This window comes from Helianthus annuus, chromosome 13 (assembly GCF_002127325.2).
Source record: "Helianthus annuus cultivar XRQ/B chromosome 13, HanXRQr2.0-SUNRISE, whole genome shotgun sequence".
In the NCBI taxonomy this organism is placed as follows: domain Eukaryota; kingdom Viridiplantae; phylum Streptophyta; class Magnoliopsida; order Asterales; family Asteraceae; genus Helianthus; species Helianthus annuus.
Genome location: NC_035445.2, coordinates 12,504,640 through 12,526,995, shown reverse-complemented (window position 1 = coordinate 12,526,995; position 22,356 = coordinate 12,504,640). Strand labels below are relative to the sequence as shown.

Below are 22,356 nucleotides of genomic sequence, written 5' to 3'. Positions count from 1 at the left end.
ATAGAGGCCTTGTGTCTTCAATTCAACTCTTCTAGTCCTCCCAAACGCTCTCAGAGATTCCGATTGCGATCAAGAATTGTTGTAAGCATTCTCTTTCAACCTGCATTCCACTCCTACTCCATCTTCTTACATCACAATCACACACCCACACTTCAACTTTCCCAAATCATTTATTCTAAATACCTCGAAGATGGTTTCCACTCGTTTTGCCTAGGAAAACTGCTGTGGAGCATCACTCAATGGAGGTTGGATAAAAGTTATAAGAGATTGTAACATTTTACAACTTATTCATGAACCCCTCTTTGATTTTTATGCAACGTTGGTGAAATCGGGAACCCGTCAGACTCTCGACTCCTCTCATTGTCGAGAATCGACTCTAGGGTTAATTTTCACCAAGTAGATGATCTAGTTAACGGATTAAGCATAAATTCTCTTCAAGAACAGCACATTAGTTCGAATGGGCTATGCCCATCCGTCCGAATGGACTTGACTTGATATTTCCTGTTGATTCTGATCCTGTTATCGCATCTCTTAAAACTTTTTTTAAGACAACTTCAACCATTTTGACGGTTCACAAACAATCACAGTCTATCCGTCCGAATGGACCATGTCCATCCATCCGGATAGACTCTGATACCACTCCGAATCTCTTTCTTTTGTTTTAAAACGTCAGTTATTACATCAGATGGTTCTTCTTTCCAACATTGTAGCCCATCCGTCCGAATGGACCATGCCCATCCGTTCGAATGGACCATGCCCATCTGCCCGAATGGACCATGCCCATCCGCCCGAATGAACCATGCCCATCCACCCGAATGGACCATGCCCATCCGTCCGTATGGACTAAGCCCATCCGATCGAATGGACTGTTGGATATTTGACTCGCTCTGTACGCCACTCGACACTCCGATTTCGACTGTTTCAGCACTTGGAAGACTTATACCTCTGTTCCCGTACGCAGGCTGATCCGACACTCCCTTCAATCCAATCCAGACCGTGTTTAGCTGTTAAACACGCACAGTGAGTATACTCGAACCCTTTTCGCTTAATGCACTTTTGGGTGTTATATACGTTCTTTATCAAAACACAACACTTAAACACTTTTATAAATGCTAACCGCCCTCGCTTGTTATACGTGATTAGTTGAATGCTTGTTGCTATGTTACATAGTGATGACTTGCCCTACCGCCCTTAGCAATGATAGTACTATAGTTTAGACTCAACACCTATTTAGTCAGGGGTTGTTAAGGATCACATACTTTACTTTACGCGCTCACCTCGGTGAACACGTATCACGCATACTCTACTCGCAGTCATGTGGTTAGCTTGTATCATTGTTGGTAGCTTACTTGATTCGCCCTTTACGTGTTACATGCTGGTTATGCGTAAAAGCTTTACTACTGTACTTATGCTAAACTTGTGTACTCACCTTTACATTATTGTATTGACTTTTTATTTTAACATATGTGACAGGTTGATGGATTGTTTTGCTGCAAATGGATAGGATTGCTAGAAACTCACATAAAAATCTAAGTTGTCGGATTGGTTTTGTTAAGAGACTTGAACTCTGTTTTGACTTTTTGTTGAAATATTTGTTTAATAGTATGGGATATTGAACTTGTTAAATGTTGTCACTAAATTAGTCGTTATGGATTCTCTTGAACAATCTGATTCGCTTAGCGCCGTGCCCCGATGATTCCACCATAGGTTGGGGTGTGACAAATCTGGTCATAATCGAAAGTCAAAGCAGATGTCAAACTATTTGACTTTCGACTTAGAAATAAGCTATAAACTGGAAATGACGAGTTAGACAAGATAAAACATGTCCTAACATGTTATATAAACTGTTATGATGTTAAAATATTGTGTTTTGATAATTAGAAGTACATTTATCGTAATTTGAAAAATTTGCGTTTTTTACTTTTATTTCATACGTATTTGACTTGTCATTTCGCTGACTTAACGCGATTATCAGAGGGTGTAATCACAAGGGATTAACACCTTCATTACTATAATCAAGTTACAAATTTTAATTTGAACTTTGACTTGACCAAAATGGCCAGAATCGAATGTCAAAGCAAAAGTCAATTTGCTTTACTTTTGGATAATATCTAGCCTAATAATGGAAAAAGACTAAGGAAGAACACTTACAAGTGTTCAAGGGAAGTGTCTAACTTTAGGGAGGAGGCCTCTATAAGGAGAAGCAGCTCCAAGTGTGATAGAGAGAAAGAAAATGAAAGGTGCAATGATAAAGGATCAAAGAACACCTTTATTTATACTTGAACAAGGATCACAAGGTGAAGCTAAGTGTCCCTAGAGCTTTGAGGTGTTGATTAGTGGCATACCAGGTGTAAGAAGGAGGAGAAGGGTGGCAAAATCGCGAGCAAGGTGCCATAGAAGCAAGGCTGCCAACTGCAGCCTACTGTCTGCAGACCCCTTACGGACCGTAAGGGTCATGTCTTGGGGCCCGTAAGGACCTGGCGGGCACACGGTTTTTCAAACCCCTTACGGACCGAAAGGGCTAAGGCTTGCGGTCCGTAAGGGACCGTCGGACCTTGAGATTCTGGCATTTACAACTTTGAACCCTCAACTTGTTTCGACATTCCATTTTATGTAATTTGTCACTCTTCTCCAACATACGAAGAGTTCCCGAACACGTGTTTCCTTATGATTCTTTTTAAATTTCTGAGGTGTCACACGAGACCCCCATGTGTTGCTATTTCCCATCCCCTAACACACACACCTCCTTTTAATTGCAATGATTACATAGATCTGTACATACATACATACATACATACATACATACATACATACATACATACATACATACATACAAACATACATACATACATACATACATACATGCATGCATGCATGCATGCATGCATCCATCCATCCATCCATTCATCCATCCATACATACATACATACATACATACATACATACATACATACATACATACATACATACATACATACATACATACATACATACATACATACATACATACATACATACATACATACATACATACATACATACATACATACATACATACATACATACATACATACATACATACATACATACATACATACATACATACATACATACATACATACATACATACATACATACATACATACATGCTGCATGCATGCATGCATGCATGCATACATGCATACATACATACATACATACATACATACATACATACATACATACATACATACATACATACATACATACATACATACATACATACATACATACATACATACATACATACATACATACATACATACATACATACATACATACATACATACATACATACATACATACATACATACATACATACATACATACATACATACATACATACATGCATACATACATGCATACATACATGCATACATGCATACATACATACATACATGCATACATACATACATCATGCATGCATGCATGCATGCATGCATACATACATGCATGCATACATACATACATACATACATACATACATACATACATACATACATACATACATACATACATACATACATACATACATACATACATACATACATACATACATACATACATACATACATACATACATACATACATACATACATACATACATACATACATACATACATACATACATACATACATACATACATACATACATACATACATACATACATACATTGACAAAAGCAAACTTCTTTTATTAATTAACATATACATTGACAACATCACCTGACCATGTTTATTAAAGCAAATCTTTAGAATGCGAAGTTAAAAAAGCTGAGTTGCTGCCATATTTAAACTAACATGTAATGCACTAACCTGGACCAGCATATTTCTACCAGCTGAATACACATGGCTAAAAATTTTTCCACGATCTGCAAAGAAGACAATGAATTAGAATCATTTGTGAAAAATTAATTACAAAAACTAACATTTGCAGGTAAATTACCATAACCGCATGTGTACCCAGAGCGATCAGCTTTGAATACATCCGTTCCTCGCCTTATTCCTCCATCAAACAGAACTGGTACTCTTCCTTAAACTGCACCTACCACTTGCAAACAGAAATTTTAGCAAACCTTGCTACTTTCGTGTTTTTTATACTCGGGTAAGTGATGATAAGATTAAGCACCTCTTCGAGAACCGCAATGGTGGTTGGAACATAATCTAACTGGCGAGCTCCATGGTTAGATGATATGATTCCTTCAACTCCTACTTCCACAGCTTTAATGGTGGCCAAGATACGTAGACATAATTAGAGGTAGCACGATAGGTGGAATGGGTGGATCAGATAATGGGTCAAACAGGTCTTACCGTCTTCACGGGTGAGTACACAATTGATCATTATTGGCAATTTTGTAATGGACTTTAACCAAGCAATGTTCTGCAAAACATATGAGCTGTAATTGCTTCTAGTGAAATAATCTATTATTTACAGACCTCATAGATTGAAATTATGGTTCCTTTCGTTACCTTCCATGATAAAGAAGGATCAAAGTTCCTGAATGCAGAAGCTTCAAGATTTGAACCCACATTCTGCAAAACACATATAATTAATTGTTATAATTAATGCATAATAAGGAACTCCATAAAAACCAAACAAAATTATGGTTATTTCACTTGCATCATCAACTTTAGTTAACACAAGACCTTCAAAATTCTTCAGCTGGTACGCAATCATTCTGAGTAAAAAATGTTACAGAGTCGCATAATAAAGGAGATTATATATATTTCTAGAAAAAAATATAATAAAACTGAAAAAAAGGTGGAAAGATCACTGATTTTAGGATGATTTTCACTTGTTTTTTTATGCCGGCTTGCCTACGTCTAAGTTTAGGATTGTCAGCAGTAAGAATAATACCTTTGAATCCATTTGTTTAAGCTCTTTTCACCATCAGAGCATACATTTCACGTCTCTTGTAGACCTAAAAACAAATTCAAAACAGTATAATATTTCACATTGAAATTAAAAAGTTGCTTGATGCAACAATGGAGTACTTGTGTGGGGCATTAGTTTTCTTTAACGGGTTCTCATGGTCTGCAATTGGAAGAAACCTCCTCTATTGTGCATGTAGACATGAAAGATAACCCCTGAGAAAACTAAATAAAAGTAATCTATTGTACATACAGTCTGCTTTGGCTGTCAAGATCTCTCCTAAAACACACACATAAAAGAAAGCTTTTCCTCGCCTCTACTGTAGCCGACACCGCCACCATGACAAACCCTAACCGTTATCTCTGTTATAACCCACAGAATACCACAAAGATCGAACAACAACAGCAATGATACCCAAAAGGTAACTTATCCGTAAAAAAATACAAACAATCAGAGATTTAATTCGCAGTTCTAGTAAAACCAACAATCAACAACACACCTGCGAAGAGATATATCTTCAAACCCAGCACATGCAGAAAATGAAGGATCTTCAATCCTAAACAAACTAAACATCAATTTTAAGATTCGCAATTAATGGAAAAACAAAGCAGGATCTTCAATCTTCATAAATATCACCTGCAACGAACTTTCCAGATTCAGAACCCACGCGCGAACAAAGAAAGCGACCATCAAATGCCATCGCAATTTGCCTAAATAAGATATAACAGAGAAATTTCATTACACAAATCTCAAGCATTTTAAAGAGATATGAATCTAGGGTTACCTGTACGATTGAAGAGGATGATCGGTGTGAATATGTAGATGAAGCGACCAAGAAGATGTAGGAGATTAGGGTTTTGTCTCAGATCAAGAAAATAAAAGGGATATATATGGATTTGGATTTTTCGTTGGATCGGGTTAGGATTTACGGGGCTTCCACAACAAAACATATAGTAACACCAAGATTGATTGGGAAAGATGAAGATGTGGAGATAGATTCTGAGAAAGGATGTGGCGTCTAGGGTTTGCTATAGGATTGAGAGGATGATGAGTTTATGAGAAAATAGTATATAAAGGATCCATTTTTCGAAAAGTTGGGTCAATAAAATGGATTCGGATGCCGCGTCACTGAAAAGCGACCCAGAATTTTCCCGCCAAAATTGTATCTATAAGGCCCTAATATTGCGACACATGTCCCAAATTTTATTCGTTTATTATATATAATAGATAATAGATAATAGATTTTACTTTTAAGAGCCTTTTGTTTTATCATTTTATACTAGCGGTACACCCGTCCGATGGACGCGGGTACATCGCAAACATTGAATGTAAGCCTATGTTTATATGTAAAATATTCATTTCACGCTTCTTAAGTTTCAAGTGCTTATTTATCTCTATGATGTGATTAGACACTCATATTCAAACAAATAATCTCTCATTTAGTGTCAACCAAAACTTCAATCCATATCTTATACACTAACCTATACAATATAAGAGCCTTTTGTTTTATCATTTTATATAGACTTGACTGGAAAAACAAATGGTGGGAGCACCAATGTTACACGCTTAAGAATCATAGGAATAAAACATGCAATTCAGGAAAGATAGATGAGGGGACTAAATGTGAAATTTTAAACAGGTGCATCTGAGTAGTTTATTATATATTATATTGTTACAGAAATATATTACTAAAACAAGATATTTAAAAGTATAAAATGCTTTTGAAAAAGTGTTTGTTAAACACGTAATAATTGATGTAATTGATAAGTAGTTAGTAATGATAATTAAGGAGGAGTATATTTAAATTCTTCTTGAAATATTTTGTATTACATGACAAGACACGATAATTCATTTCTCAAGATTAAAGTAAGGGTAGATAACACTTTTCATCTTTTATGTTTGTATCGGGTTGCAATGGATGAACTTTAACTTTAATAATTACAGTCACAATCCTTTATTTGTAAAACTCATTACATTCTACGTCCTTTAAGACTAACCATATTAAAATTTTAAGTTAAGTCTATTCACATGAGGGTAGTTTTGTAATTTTACTTATTTACCTAAAAAATACATTAAAAAAGTAAAGAACAAGAAAATATATTTATATTATATTTTATATTTCATTTCATTTCATTTCTATATTATATTTTATATTTGTAGTTTCGTTTTGTTTTTGGGACTCCAGCTTCTTGTTGGCCCCGTTCTTCTATATTTATATTTTAATATAGTCGCCGTTCGAAAAAAAAATCTATATCCTCCTGATCTACAGCACCACTTTCCCTCTCTATGTAACACCCATTTAACTTAATCTCCTTACCACCAACACTCCTGTCGCCGACCACCGCGCCACTCCTGCCGCCGGCCACCATCTAGACGTCTCGCCACCACTACTCCGGTCAGCACCCACTCATTCCTTAAACACCCAAATACTCTCTCTCTCTCTCTTTCTCTCTCTCTCTCTCTCTTTAAACACCAGTACCAGAGCTACAACCACTGGCAGACTGGTCTTTTGCCGAGCAACTTGGGTTAGAAAGTTACTGGTCCTTCTTCTCCATCTCTGACCATATAGGTCGCCGCCACCATATACACACACACCAGATCCGGAACCCTAGACGATCGTGGTGGTCGTTTATGGGGATTATTTGATGGATGCGAAAAGATATTATCTCTGTTTTGCCACTTCTTCATCGATCTGAAATATGATTAAAGGTTTATGGGGATGATATGATGGTAAAAGTTCAAGACTGAATGTTGTGGTTTAGGGGCTCTTGGTGCTTATTTTTTATGTTTGTTGATTTTTTGAATTATAATTTGGCGTAAATCAAAAACCATAATTTGGATCTCCTGTTTGTGTGAATTTCTTGAAGGAGTTTTTTGATGTGGTGGTGGTGGTGGGGTGGGCCGTGGGGGTAAATAAATGTAAAAACATGAGATTTTGAGTGTTTCTTAGGGGGTGTTTGGCCTAGCTTTTATTTTTTGGTTTATGCTTATATTTTAAAATAGCTTATAGCTTATTTTCTATCATTTGATAAGCTATTTTTAAGTGTTTGGATTAGCTTATACCTTATTTTATATCATTTGCCCTTACATAAATAAGCTTCTTCAAATAAGCTAAAAAACCATCTTCAAATAAGTTTATTCAAATTAGCTTATATAAGCTAATAAGCATAAGCTTAAAAAGCTAAACCAAACACAAAACTAAGGTTATTTTGTAAAAAAAGCTAAAAAAGCTATAAACTTTCTTAAAAAAAACTAGGCCAAACACCCCCTTAGTTGATTGTTGTAATGAATTTTGACTTTTAAAAAAAAGGAGGTTTTTTGACTTTGATTTGTAGTTTGATTTTGAAATAGGTGGCTAGAAAGATTAAAAAGAAATAAGGGTAGGTTAGATGAGAATAAGAGACATAGATGGAGGCGGTGGTGTGTAACAATGATTGTTAGCATATAGTTTAGAGAGAGATAACATAGATCAAAGAGCAAAACATATCTACTGCATAAATGGTCAAAGACGAATTTACCCTCATATGTAATGCATATGACTGGATTTGACTTAAATTTTAATCTGGTTAGTGCTAAAGGACGTAGGGTGTAATGGGTTTTACAAATAAAGGATTGTGACTGTAATTATTAAAGTTAAAAGTTATCCATTGCAACCTGATACAAACATAAATGACGAACCCCCAAAGTAATCAAGAGAGAGGATCAAATAGAAAGTTTATTTTGGCTAGGAACGATAAGAAGCAATAAGATCATGACACGTGACAAAATTTAAAATAAAGATGAAGGATATTTTAGTTAATTTTATCCAATCTTCTCCCTTCTTCTCCCTGTAACTTCAAAACCCACCATCTTCAACATTTTCTTCACTTTCTATCTCATTAATCACTACATTACAGTGCGATTTTTGTCACCAATCAATGATTCAAACACCCAATCAACGTGTTCTTCAACTTTTTTGAAGAAACCCAGTTTAATTTCATACAATATCTCATTTTTTCCCGTGATTTTGAAGCGAATCACTCGATTCGTTCGATTCGGTTGCTGATAAGTGTTTCTCACATTCAAATTTCGTCAATCGTTGAAGAAATCTGAAGAAATCGGCTTCGATCTATATAAGAAATTTTTGAATTGCATTTTTAAGATCTGGTTTTTTGAATTAAGTCATTGCGTTTTACAAAGTAATGAAAAAACACCGGTTTTTTTTTGTATTATCAGTCCATTGGGTTTTAGAAACAACACATTTTATTATGTTTTTAGTCCATCGCGTTTTACAAAAAAAAAAACACTTTCTTTTGTGTTTTTATCTATTGCGTTTTAGGAAAACACATTTTATGTGTTTTTTGGTCCAATGCATTTTAAAAAAACACATTTTGAAGTGTTTTTAGTCCATTGTGTTTTAGGTAAAACACATTTTTATGTGTTTTTAGTCCATTGCGTTTTAGAAAGAACACTTTCTTTTGTGTTTTTATGCCATTGCGTTTTAGAAAAAAAAAAAAAAAAAAGACATTTTTATGTGTTTTTTGGTCCATTGCTTTTAGAAAAACACGTTTTGAAGTGTTTTTAATCCATTGCATTTTAGGTAAAACACATTTTTATGTGTTTTCAGTCCATTGCGTTTTAGAAAAAACACTTTCTTTTTTGTTTTTAGTCCATTGCATTTTAGAAAAAAGACATTTTATGTGTTTTTTGGTCCAATGCGTCTTAGAAAAAAAGACATTTCTTTGTGTTTTCTTGCTATTGCGTTTTAGAAATAAGATATTTCATTGTGTTTTCTGGCAATTGCATTTTAGAAATAAGACATTTATTTGTGTTTTTTGTTCATTGCGTTTTAGAAAAAAAAAAGTCATTTGTTTACACTTATTGTCCATTGCGTTTTACTCAACTATGTTTTCGATTAGCAATAGTATACTCGTTTTAAAGATAAAAAACGCTTTTTTTTGGTGCAATTTTTATAAAAAAATAAAGTCGTATGAAAGAGTTATTAACGTTTTAAAAATGGAGGGAATTGGAGGAGAGAAAAACTATTTACTTGGATTGACTAGAATGCCCCTACACAAACCCACGCGCCTCTTTTTTTCTTCAATTTTACTCGTTTAATCTTAGCCCTTGATTAATAAATAGATGGTCAAGATTACTGAAGAAACACGGGTTCACCGCCGGGATGATTAGGCCGGTTTCTCTTTCTCTGAGGGGGTGAAGAATCGCACCTTGTTCTTCCTCTTGAACCTAGATCTGCAATGGAGAAGAGAAGAAAGTGGAGCTGTAGAGATTGCCGGTAGGAGAAGGCTCTCCTGTTTCCAGCTACAAAAAGTGTGGCGGCTCCATATCCTTTTTCAATCAAGAGGTGAACACCTCTTTATATAGGAGATATGGGCCTCCCCTAACCTCGATGGGCCAGGCCCAGTTAGGGGGTATCTCTACAAGTCTCTGGCCCAAAGTAGTGTAAACTACATTGCGTTGGGCCTCGCGGTTAGGTTAGTAAGCAGCAATAATAAATAGTTAATATAAAAGCAACAAGTAACGGGAAGCCCGACCGCTCGGGTTAGGTCTAGTACCGTACCCCATCAAGTTCCCCAGTCTAGTGCTGCTCCCGCGTGCAAGCGTGGTAGGAGTACTAGACTTGTTAGGAGTCTTGAAAGTAAGGATTGAGTTTTAAGCTTACCTGTCGGCCGGGTGCGGGAAAGTTGTTGGCCATGCTTGTTGCGTCTGTCTTTCGCTGTGAGTAGAGATAATGGAGCGGTGAATATTACATGATACTGGTTGGGCAAACCTGGCGCACGCTGATTGGTTGCAGGAGGTTGCTATTGTCGGTCTCTGTCATTAGCCAGTTAGTGGAGATCGTGGGGCAGGTGTCTCTGCCTCGTGATTGGTACACGTAGGTGTCCTTGAGTACTTTTTGTCTCCTGCATGTCGGGTGATCGTGGAGCATGATTGAGCAGAGCCTGGAGGATGCGGATTGGCTCTTTTCGTCTGCCATTTGTACCCTTTGTACTTTTAAGATGCCTTTACGCCACATCCTTGCGCGACCTTTGCTGCACATGGTACTGGCCTGCGCAAGGTATGGGCGCTTGGAGGCTTGACTTCAGGATGCTAAGTTGTTGATTTGGCCTCTTTAGACCCCGCGCGACGCTGTCGAGTGTTGCCCTACCCGCGCGAGGTTGAGATCAGAATGTAGTTGATTAAGGAGTATGGTCCGTCACGCGACCTGGAGGAAGAATTGCGCGGCTTTTTGGGACCATACCCCTTCAAGTCCCCCCAGTCCAGTGCTGCACCATGCGCGAAGTAAATGGTTGGAGCTCTGGACTTAGAAAAAAGAAGTTAGATGCTTTGATGGTGCTTGCTTGATTCTGGTTGATGGCGCGCGTATAATTGTACTGGCGCACTGCCATGAGCTTGTCATGGTTGCGCGTACGTGGTTAGGTCTTGTGCACGAGTCTTGGAATTGGCTGAGTGTTTCACGGTTGAGTGTGGTTAGGGCCCAACATGCGTATGACTAATGCAGCATTTGGGACCACCACTCCAGTGGGTAGAATTCTGGACTAAATGAGTGTCTCCCTTTCGGGTGATTTTCGAGTGTGGGGAAACTGTAGCAGTGTGCACACAGCCGTGTGGCTACTCTAAAATATTCACCTTTTGGTGACTTCGCATGGTGCGCGTGTCTTAGGCCATGAAGCATACGTATATATGTAGTCTTTAAATCTGTGTAAATTGTTGTCTACAATATTTGCACGTGTTAATCTACTTTGAACAAGTTTTGTAAGCGTTTTCATATATGGCTAAGCATGCGCGCGCGGGCGACACACACGCTCATATGTAAAGCCGCAGGGCCGCGTGGAGATTATCGTGCTTACATGTGTAGAAGCAAGGCTCGCATGGAGGCTGAGATGCGCATTGCGACTTACGTGTTCGTATGTAAAGGAGCATGCGCGAGGCAACTTACGTACTCGTATGTAAAGGAGCATGCGCGAGGCGACTTATGTACTCGTATGTAAAGGAGCATGCGCGAGGCGACTTACGTACTCGTATGTAAAGGAGCATGCGCGAAGCGACTTACGTGCTCGTATGTCTTGCACCTTCTTAAGCCTTCATCGGTGTGCGTGAGGATTGCTCGTCTCGTTTTACCGATTGAGTATATTGCCCTTCCTGCAGAAAACCTGACAAGGTAAATTGTAATATATGTTTGGATATATGGAAAACACTGTACCGAAACATTGTCCTTAGGAGGAGTTCGTGTTACGCATCCATACTTCGCAATATGTGAAAGCAACTTCGAACTTTGGAATGACGTTAGACTATGCTAGTCCTTTTGTTTATTTCAGCTGCTAAAAAATGTCAGTAGCATTGAACTTGAATAATAACACTAAGCAATGATACTAGAAGGCATTGAAACCATTAAAAGTCATCACACGTAAAATTGATATAAGTGCTAGTTTATAGCATTTGTATGGGCCGTTCAAGAGAAACGTTGGCGATGGCAAGGATAGTTATGACGCATCATGTCTTAGAAATCTATTTATTGTATGAGAATAAATAAAAATCCCCGGGATCTTGTTGTGCCCATAGTTCTTAATTATATATATATTTTTTAAAAAGATAGTAAGCTTAACGTCAATTACCAAGGGATTAAAAAATGTCCTTGTATAATATTTGAAGGGGTGATTTGTATGTAAAGTTGTAAGTTGTTGTGCAAGTTTGAGAAACTTGCATGTGAACACCAGGCCAAGGCACGTGCCTTTTTGTTTTTTCCCAGGTAATAAAGATCACTTTTAACTTTGTGTATCTATCATGACTTTTAACTCATTGCTAAGGGCTGATACATACTACTACATTTTAGCTCATGTTATAAACATGAATGATGACTAATGCATGACTGTAAGCTAGAAACTCACTAAGTGACTCTTTCTCAGGGCGTGAGCAGTGACCTGCACGCAAGCGATGTGTACCATAATGGCGAAAGGCATAACTGCGCAACCGATGGTGCGCGGGAACTGGCAAGACGCGGATCTCCGGCGAGACAATCGTCCGGGACCGATTGCGCAAGCGCTTTTGAAATGTGTGCGATACTAAACAAGGATCGTGTCCCTCAGTCAATGGTGCGTGTGACAGTTCCGCCAGAACATGCGACACTCCGGGATTTGTATGAAAGCGCGCGACGTCCGGAGATGTGTGACAGTTTTGTGCGGCCTCCGGAGATGTGTGACAGCTCTGCAAGGCGCGCGGTGATGCTTTTCCGGCAAGTCGCGCGCGTACCTGCGCGGTGGAGTATGCCCGGCAAGAGGCGCGCGTGCCTACGCGGCAGATTGTACTTCCAACAGGCGCGAGATGGCGGAGCGTGCGACAATCGAACTTGCCACTCCTTAACCAAAACCTTTTGTAAACTATTGGTTTTTTTACAAAGAAGAAGACAGAGAACGTCGCTTTTCTTTTTTTCTTTTTTTTTCTTTTTTTTTTTTGGGTAATGACAAAAGTGTGTAGTACGTCAGACACTTTATTCAGCTTTACAGCTGTTAAAGTTTTTGAATTGTAGTGTCACTCAATCAAAAATAGACAGCTTGTTTCTATTTTATTTTTATTAAAACATTTAATAACAGCTGAAATTAAAATTAGCTTTGCTCCACCCGATCAAAAATAGATTTAACTCTCATGAGCCTTTCAAATGTAAGAATATTATTAAATTAAGAATCAAGGGCATTTAGGCTTTCTAGGAGGTTACGTATGAGAGCATTTTGCAATTTGCTTTGTTTTCTCTCATTCTATTTTTCTTTACAAAAGCCTTTATAAGTCAGAAGAAGATATTTTATGATTTTTGTCATAACCTGGTTTTGACAAAGGCTCGCATAAAGAAAGAAAAATAAAATACTTGCCTGATTTCATTTCATGTATGAATGACGGCTGTCCTTGTTAATGGAGGCATAGAACCCCCAAAACATGAATCCCGAAATTGTAACTTGAGGAAATCTTCTACAACCCTTGTTGAAAAGCACTGATATGTGATGAACAAGATCTGGAGCGTGACTCCAAGAACACAGATCTGAAGTTCTTAGGATAGAACGAGATCTGATCAACAAGTGTATAGCATATACTCGGTGGGCGCCAATGAAGAAACACGGGTTCACTGCCGGGATGATTGGGCCGGTTTCTCTGAGGGGGTGAAGAATCGCACCTTTGTTCTTCCTCTTGAACCTAGATCTGCAATGGAGAAGAGAAGAAAGTGGAGCTGTAGAGATTGCCGGTAGGAGAAGACTCTCCTGTTTCCAGCTACAAAAAGTGTGGCGGCTCCATATCCTTTTTCAATCAAGAGGTGAACACCCCTTTATATAGGAGATATGGGCCTCCCCTAACCTCGATGGGCCAGGCCCAGTTAGGGGGTATCTCTACAAATCTCTGGCCCAAAGTAGTGTAAACTACATTGCGTTGGGCCTCGCGGTTGGGTTAGTAAGCAGCAATAATAAATAGTTAATATAAAAGCAACAAGTAACGGGAAGCCCGACCGCTCGGGTCGGGTCTAGTACCGTACCCCATCAATTACTTACTAGCCTTGGTATCCAAATAAACTTTCTAGAGTAAACTTCCGTTTTGCTCCCTGTGGTTTGATCGTTTGAACTGTTTTGCCCCAAACCTTTAAAAATAGTCATTTTGCTCCAATAGTTTACTATGTTATTTCCATTTTGCTCCCCGCCTCTAACTCCATCTAAATTATTTGTTACTTGAAAGGGTATTCTGGTAACTTCAAGTATAAAAATCATTTATTAAATTTTTAAATCTGTTATTGTTTTTTAATGATATTTAAAATGAATTATAAGAATCATTTATTCAATTTCACCGAATCTTATAAATTTACTTTTGACTTTCTTGTCATTTACAGCAAACAACATTATCACCGTTCATTTACACACAATTCATAACATCACAGTTCATCGGTACCGCCGTCGGACATCAGTACCGACCGCCGTCGGACCTCAATGCTGTCGGACTTCAGTACCGCCGTCGGACCTCGGTACCACCTTCGCCGGAGCTAATCGACACCACAGTCATCGGTACCACCTTCGTCGGAGCTAATCGGCACCACAGTCGTTCGAACCGTTCATTCAACATTATCACCGTTCATTTACACACAGTTCATTCAACACCTAACTCAATGCCGTCGGACCTCGGTACCGCCGTCGGACCTCGGTACCACCTTCGCCGGAGCTAATTGACACCACAGTCATCGGTACCACCTTCGTCGGAGCTAATCGGCACCACAGTCGTCGGAGCTAATCGCTTAAAGATCTTATAATCGGCCAAGGTTAGTTGTGATTTCCGGTCAAATCTTGTCACAGATCTCGTTTATGGTGTTAGGTGTTTGCTTTATCGAGTTTTGTGTTTAGAGGTGCGGTGATTTTGAGAGACGGTGGTGGGATTTTTAGGGAAGATGTCAGCGGTGGTAGGTTTTTAGGGAAGATGTCGGCGGTGGTAGATTTTTTTGGGGAAGATGTCGGCGGTGGGGGTGGTACAATGGTGATTGTTGGTGTTGGTGGCCGGTTGTGGTGGTTATTGGTGCAGGTAGCAGGTGGTGGTGGCTGTTAGGGTTGATGGTGAGGTGGTGACTGTTGGTGGTGGTGGTTGTTGGTGATGGAGAAAAGAGGGGGTGTAGAGAGAAGATAGATGCTAGAGAGAGATGATCAGATATGAGTTTTATCAAATATTATTATTCTTTGATATATTTATTTGTAGTTTTACTAATATACCCTTACTTTTATACTTTAAGTTACCAAAATACCCTTTCAAGTAACAAACAATATGGATGGAGTTAGAGGCGGGGAGCAAAATGGAAATAACATAGTAAACTATTGGAGCAAAATAGCTATTTTTAAAGGTTTGGGATAAAACTGTTTAAACGACTAAACCACAGAGAGCAAAACGAAAGTTTACTCAACTTTCTATTATATTCTAAATCCAAATTTTGAAATAAAATAAAACAAAAGTCGGCAAAATAAAAGCATTAAAATATAAGAAATATTTACTGAATATTCAAATAAGAAATTGACAATGATTTTAAATTTTACCCTTTTTTTATGTCAAACAAACCAAAAAAGAATTGATGTAATTTGTTATGTAATTTACTAAAAAGAGTAAAAAAGACGAAAACCATCCTCTAATTTACCAAAAAGAGTAAAAAAGACGAAGATCACCATGATCATCGTGGCACATCTCTATCTGTTTCCAGTGCTCTTTTGAGTCATTTCATCCCAGTATTAAGTGTCTCTCCTAAAACGAACATCTATATAACACAAGTACTTGATAGTATCAATGGTTGCCTTTCCTCTCTTAATTTGTACTATTTAAATGTCATCAATTTTCTTGCATTTCATTGAAGGGATTTGTTTGTGTCGTCATTTGTTACCGATATTATTCTTCTTTTGGCAAACTTCAGCAATTTTATGGTTAGTCAACCATATAATTTGCCCAAATTGACTAACAGTGATGAGGGGTGGAGTAAATTACATAAATAGCTTATGGGGTTGGTTCCGGTACAAATCATATTTATCCTATAAATCGTAAGAACAGATCCTAACACTTAAAAAAAAGTTAAATTAGCACATACTAAAACAATACATACATAAAAGTAACACTTTTGAATTATAATAGCACATTAAAATTAATCAAGATAATTGATTTTAGCACATATGTGAAAGAGTTAACTGCCATTTTCGTCCATGTGGTTTGGTCACTTTGGCCATTTCAGTCCATTTTTCAAAAATGCGTCATTTTCCTCCCCGACGTTCTGGAAAGGTGCCATTTCAGTCCAAAAATCATAACCCAGTTAAGTTGGTTTGTAAATAAGGACTGATTGTATAAATTTGTAACATAAAGGACCATTTAAGTAAAATCTATAAATATTTATATAATTATAATATATATATATATATATATATATATATATAATGTATACACACTCTCTCTATGCTCTGCAATCACCACCACCGCCGCCGGAACCGGATCTCCGGTGGTCACCGCCGCCGGAACCACCACCATCAACGTCATCATCGTCATCATCTGTTATCATCATCATCGACCTTCATCATCAGCGGAGACTGAAACACGATAGAACCTGACCCGAGCCGCCGGCAGCGGCCCGCTGTCGTTACTACGCTGAACCACCGTCACCATTAGTCGCCACTGTCGCCTGAAACCAACCCGAAACTGACCGAAAAAGAAGGATCGAACTGAAACGCAACGAAACGAGATGAAGAAAAGGATTCAGAAGCTTACCGGGGTTTTTGTCGAAGGTTTGCCGGAGAACCGGACTCGAGACCTGAAACCAATCATAACCAACCATCGTTGCTGCCGCCGGACACGAACCAGAACTCTCTCTCTCTCTCTCTCTACTCTCTCTCTCTCTCTCTATGCTCTGCAATCACCACCACCGACGTCGCCGATCTCTCTCTACTCTCTCTCTCATCCTTTCTGCCTTGCCGCTGCCGCCGCCATGGTGGCGGAGTTGTTGCTGTTCTCCGCTGCCACCAGAAGACAGTGGTGGCTGGATAATCTCCGGAAAGCTGATAGATGTTTATCGGAGAGGGGTGTAGGTAGGAGATGACGAAGAGGCCGGAGGAGATGTGCGTGTGGCCGGAGAAGTCGCCGGAATTGGCGCCGGTCGTTGGAGAAGTGAGAGGGAACAGGAGTGCGGCCACCACTGTGTTATATATTTATAGATTTTACTTAAATGGTCCTTTATGTTACAAATTTACACAATCAGTCCTTATTTACAAACCAACTTAACTGGGTTATGATTTTTGGACTGAAATGGCACCTTTCCAGAACGTCGGGGAGGAAAATGGCGCATTTTTTAAAAATGGACTGAAATGGCCAAAATGACCAAACCACAGGGACGAAAATGGCAGTTAACTCTATGTGAAATGATATCAGCACTTTTCTTTATCAGCACATTGAAAACAAAAGGAAGATCCAAATAAAGAATTAATTGTTTGTTAGCATAATTATAAGGAATTCAAGATAATTAATATTATTTAAGTTATCAATTTACCATTTATCTATAATTAGTTGGATGCCACATAACACTTTTTAAATGGTTCTTACAGTTTGTATACAAAATGTGGTTTGTATTTGATCCTACACCAATAGCTTAGGACACCAATAAAATAATGATTTTGTTAGGGTTTTTTTTAATAAAACTCTCATTGTATCACTAAACCTTGTATCTAAACCATAACACTAACTTATAACTTATTAACTTTTTCTTCTTTTCAAGCCATAATTATGACAACAATAAAACAATGATTTTGTTAGGGTTTTTTTAATAAAACTCTCATTGTATCAGTAAACCTTGTATCTAAACCATAACACTAACTTATAACTTATTATTTTTTTCTTCTTTTCAAGCCATAAAACTCATTTTCAACCATTATCTAAATACTATCAAAAGAAGTTATTAACTTTTTATAAATCAATAAGTTAAAAGTAACTCTCGGAGTACTCCGTTTGTTCAGTAGATATTCCAAAAGTGCTCGATATTGATTATGTTAGTCGTTAAAAAAAAAAATCTCAACTACCTTTTTCCCTCTAACTTGACATTTTCTCAACATCATTTTCATGGCTTCCACTCCCCTCTCTCTCCTCTCTCTCCTCCTCCTCCTCTCTTTCTCTCTCATCTGTGCCAAACCCCCTACTCTCCACCTCCACCTCACCACCGATCCCACCACCACCACCACCACCGACACCCTACCCACCACTTTCTTCGAAGTAACAAAACCAATCAAACTCCCCAACACAAAACCCTGCTCGACCCACATCCTCCAACATGATTTCGCCTACACCTACGGCAGCCCACCAGTCTCCACCCCATACTCCCCACCCTCAACCTCAAACTGCCCATCAAACACTTTCTCCAGGATTGTTCTCCAATGGTCTGCAACCTGCAAAGGCCGCCAGTTTGATCGAATTTTCGGCGTCTGGCTCGGAGGCGTTGAGCTCCTTCGAAGCTGCACCGCAGAGCCCCGAGCCACCGGGATCCAATGGACAGTCAAAAAAGACATTACTAGGTATTACTCCTTACTTATGACTAACCAAACACTTGATGTTTACTTAGGAAACATTGTTGATACTACTTATACTGGTGTGTACCATGTTAATCTTAGTTTCCACTTTTACCCCAATAAATTGAGTGAAAATGGATTAAATTTAGGGACTTTAGATAATAAATGGGCTGATTTGATCATACCCATTTCAAGAAACATGCCAATGAATGATGGGCTGTGGTTTGAAATCGAGAATTCGACTGATGTGGAGGTGAAAGAGTTTAGGGTTCCACAGAATGTGTATCGGGCTGTTCTTGAGGTCTACGTTTCGTTTCATGAGAACGATGAGTTTTGGCCCACGAATGTGGTCAATGAATATGTTTTGGATAATAATTTGACGGGTTACCCTGGTAACGGGCCGTTTAGGGAGGTTGTGGTGAGTTTAGATGGTGGTGTGATTGGTGCGGTTTGGCCGTTTACGGTGGTTTACACGGGTGGTGTTAATCCGTTGTTGTGGAGGCCGATTACTGGCATTGGGTCGTTTGATCTTCCTACGTATGATATTGAGATAACCCCGTTTTTGGGAAGTATTTTAAACGGGAAGACTCATGAGTTTGGGTTTAGCGTCACGAACGCGTTAAACGTTTGGTACATTGATGCGAATTTACACGTGTGGTTGGACGAAAAGAGTGAGAAGACAACTGGGAAGTTATTAACACAAAATATTTCGCCTCTTCATGTTTCTTTAGTCTCGAATTACACGGGTTTGAATGGAACGTTCGTTACTAAGGCCACACGGTCAATAAAGTCAACCGGGTGGGTACAATCTTCACACGGGAAGATAGTAACCGAAACAACACAAAAATTCAATTACACTAATATTATGGTGATGGCGGAAAATGCTGATTCCCAAATCGTTAATCAGATAATCGAGTTTAATGATAGCGTGTATGCCAAAATTCCGTCTTCTGTTGTTTCGAAAGAATCTTTGAAAACATTTTCTTTTTACATACACTCTGATACAGAGGACAAAGGAAATGGAAGTTACGCTGAGTTGGCAGATATTACTTTGGGTTTTAATGAGAAAAAGATCGGCAATTCGGGTTCTAAATCTTTTACGAGTGTTCTTGAAAACGTACAAAATGGTCAGGGTTCGATGTTTGTGAAGGGAAACTTGGTGGTTAGTGGATTGGGGAGTACACAACAGATGTATAAATATGGTGATGATGAATTCTGCTATTTTAGGGATGTAAGCAGCTCGAATTATACGATTATTTACGATAAAGAAGGCCATACATGCAGTAAAAGTGAAAAATCTGGATTCAGTTTTGTGATTGGTAAACACTGGCCTTTCCCTGCTCGAGATCGTCATGCGATTTAAAAGTATCGCATCGTTGTAATCGGGCTTTTGTATGATTTGTATCTTTTTTCTTTCTTTATGTTCTATTGTATCATTGATTGTGGTTTATTTTGTTTGTGTATTTTAGTTTTATGAGTATTTTGTGAAAGTTTGATGAGTAACGTGCAGCTTTATCGTGGAGTTGGATACATTGTTAAGACTAGAGGTGAGTGTTTGGTAACAGAACATGTTCTGGTTAAAATGAGTAATTTTCTAGTACGGGTCGAAACATGTTGGGTTGACCCAAAGTACTTTTCCGTCGATTTTTATTTACATGTGTGTTTCATCCTGTTCGACCCGTTTTATAAGTTAAACGTTTTGATTTTACTCTTTATACGTATTGACTCATTCATAAGTAAGTTAGCTAAATATCTACCTTTAGTTAAGAAACCTATACAGCTACTCCTAGTAAGGAGACTACACTTACTTGATATATATATATGTGGTGTTTTCTCATGAAACGGATTGATTTGAATACATAAATTTGCTTATGTGTTCTCTTTGCGTCTACTAAACTTATATAACGGGTCAAGTGGGTCACTATGACGACACCACTTACTATCGTCCCCACCGTGGCCCCCACCTCTACCGCCACTATAAAAGCAAATATAGTTGTGCACCCATCTTCATACATTTTTTTCTAAAATGATTTATTTCAAGGTGAGTCTATACCCGAACCAACCTGATACTTCCTTTTATTTGGCCTGTCTTGACCTGAACCAAATGTGAAGTGAAATGATAAATCCGAACCCAACTTGACCCATTACACGACTTGCCAGTTTTGCCCAACTTAGTTAGGAGGTTATTAGACCCCATTTGAATGTTTTTTTTTTTTTTTTTTTTTTTTTGTTTGTGAGCTGCATTCCTGGGCAGCAAAACTTTCTCACTGTCTGCAGCTTATTAGTTATGTTTATGTGACCTCAGTTAGGCTAATTCCTGTACAACACAAAGGCTCACCGATAGATTTCCAGAAATTAAATAAAACCGGAAATCTAAGAATTACAAGATAGAAGCCAATTCAAGATGGCGAATCTCCAAAACACAAACCAAGTTGCTAAATCAAAATAAACATCGACATGGTCCTAAAACTAGAATAAAAGATATAAATAAGCAATAATAGCAATGGTAAGTGGCCCTAAATTTCAGCTACCCATTTACCCCCATCGGTTTCCTTTTTCAATAACTGCTTTGACCCATATAGGAGTTGGGTTCGTATCACTCAGGGGTTGTTTGTTTCGCGAGCAAATGTCTGAATGATTATTCAGACATTTGCCTCTAAATGGTTGAGCATTATACTGAGTCTGAATGGTTAAGACCTCTAATCTGAATTGGTCAGACATTTGCCTCTGAATGGTTAAGTATTATACTGGCTCACCCCCTAATGGAATTGGTCATTTGATCTCTCTCAAAAATATGTTTGGCAACCGTGAGAACCTGTTACTGGAAAATTCACACGGCCCGCCAATACCTTGCTAAACAACAGGATCAGCTAAATCTCAGCTCGTAGTGGGCAGGTGGCTTTCAAGAGGTTATTGTAGGAAAATAGTAGAAGCAAGAGTCAAACCTGAGACCTGTGCTTGAGGGAATTTCACATCTTCACCACCTCTTGAAGTGAATTTGTTTGTTTATTTTTGCAGCAGCAGAAGAGGTATATTTCTGGGTTTGCGGTTGAATCCACACGAGAAAGTTGTTCCTAGTTAAACTAGTAATTTAGATTTAACAACTGGATGTTGAGCTGACTTTGAGCTAATGGTGATTCATGACCCCGGATTGGTGTTCTGTATTAATATTCACATTATATGATCATGTGAAGATTACTAGTATATGATCGAGTCAAAAGTCAAAGTTTACATCTTTTTCAAGGAAGGTTCGGAACCACAATAGGGCTGGAAATTTATGACACATCTCGTTGATACGATATGACTCCAGACGAGTTAAAGGTGTTCTGGTCATAAACGGGTCGACACATTAATGACACGATTAAAAACGTGTCTTAAGCTTAACCCACTGATGACACGCATAAC

At 38.3% G+C, this 22,356-nt stretch overlaps 1 protein-coding gene, 1 long non-coding RNA gene and 1 pseudogene across 2 annotated transcripts; 1 reads left to right on the top strand and 2 right to left on the bottom strand.

Moving 5' to 3' along the window:
* Positions 1-3,804: 3,804 nt before the first annotated feature.
* On the bottom strand, positions 3,805-5,047 carry LOC110900616 (annotated as a pseudogene).
* A 387-nt stretch (positions 5,048-5,434) lies between these two features.
* Positions 5,435-5,802, bottom strand: LOC110902505. Its single transcript, XR_002571162.2, has 3 exons — positions 5,697-5,802; positions 5,549-5,622; positions 5,435-5,468 (listed from the first exon to the last, which is right to left on the bottom strand). It is a non-coding gene; the product is annotated as an uncharacterized LOC110902505 (long non-coding RNA).
* Positions 5,803-18,492: 12,690 nt separating this feature from the next.
* LOC110897566 (peptide-N4-(N-acetyl-beta-glucosaminyl)asparagine amidase A) lies at positions 18,493-20,481 on the top strand. Its single transcript, XM_022144330.2, has one exon. It carries the CDS (start codon positions 18,509-18,511, stop codon positions 20,312-20,314), a length of 1,806 nt encoding a protein of 601 aa, XP_022000022.1. The 5' UTR covers positions 18,493-18,508; the 3' UTR covers positions 20,315-20,481.
* The last annotated feature ends 1,875 nt before the right edge of the window (positions 20,482-22,356 follow it).

Bases quoted from the DNA above. Each gene is read 5' to 3' on its own strand.
- LOC110897566 (XM_022144330.2), top strand. From the start codon at position 18,509: ATGGCTTCCACTCCCCTCTCTCTCCTCTCTCTCCTCCTCCTCCTCTCT.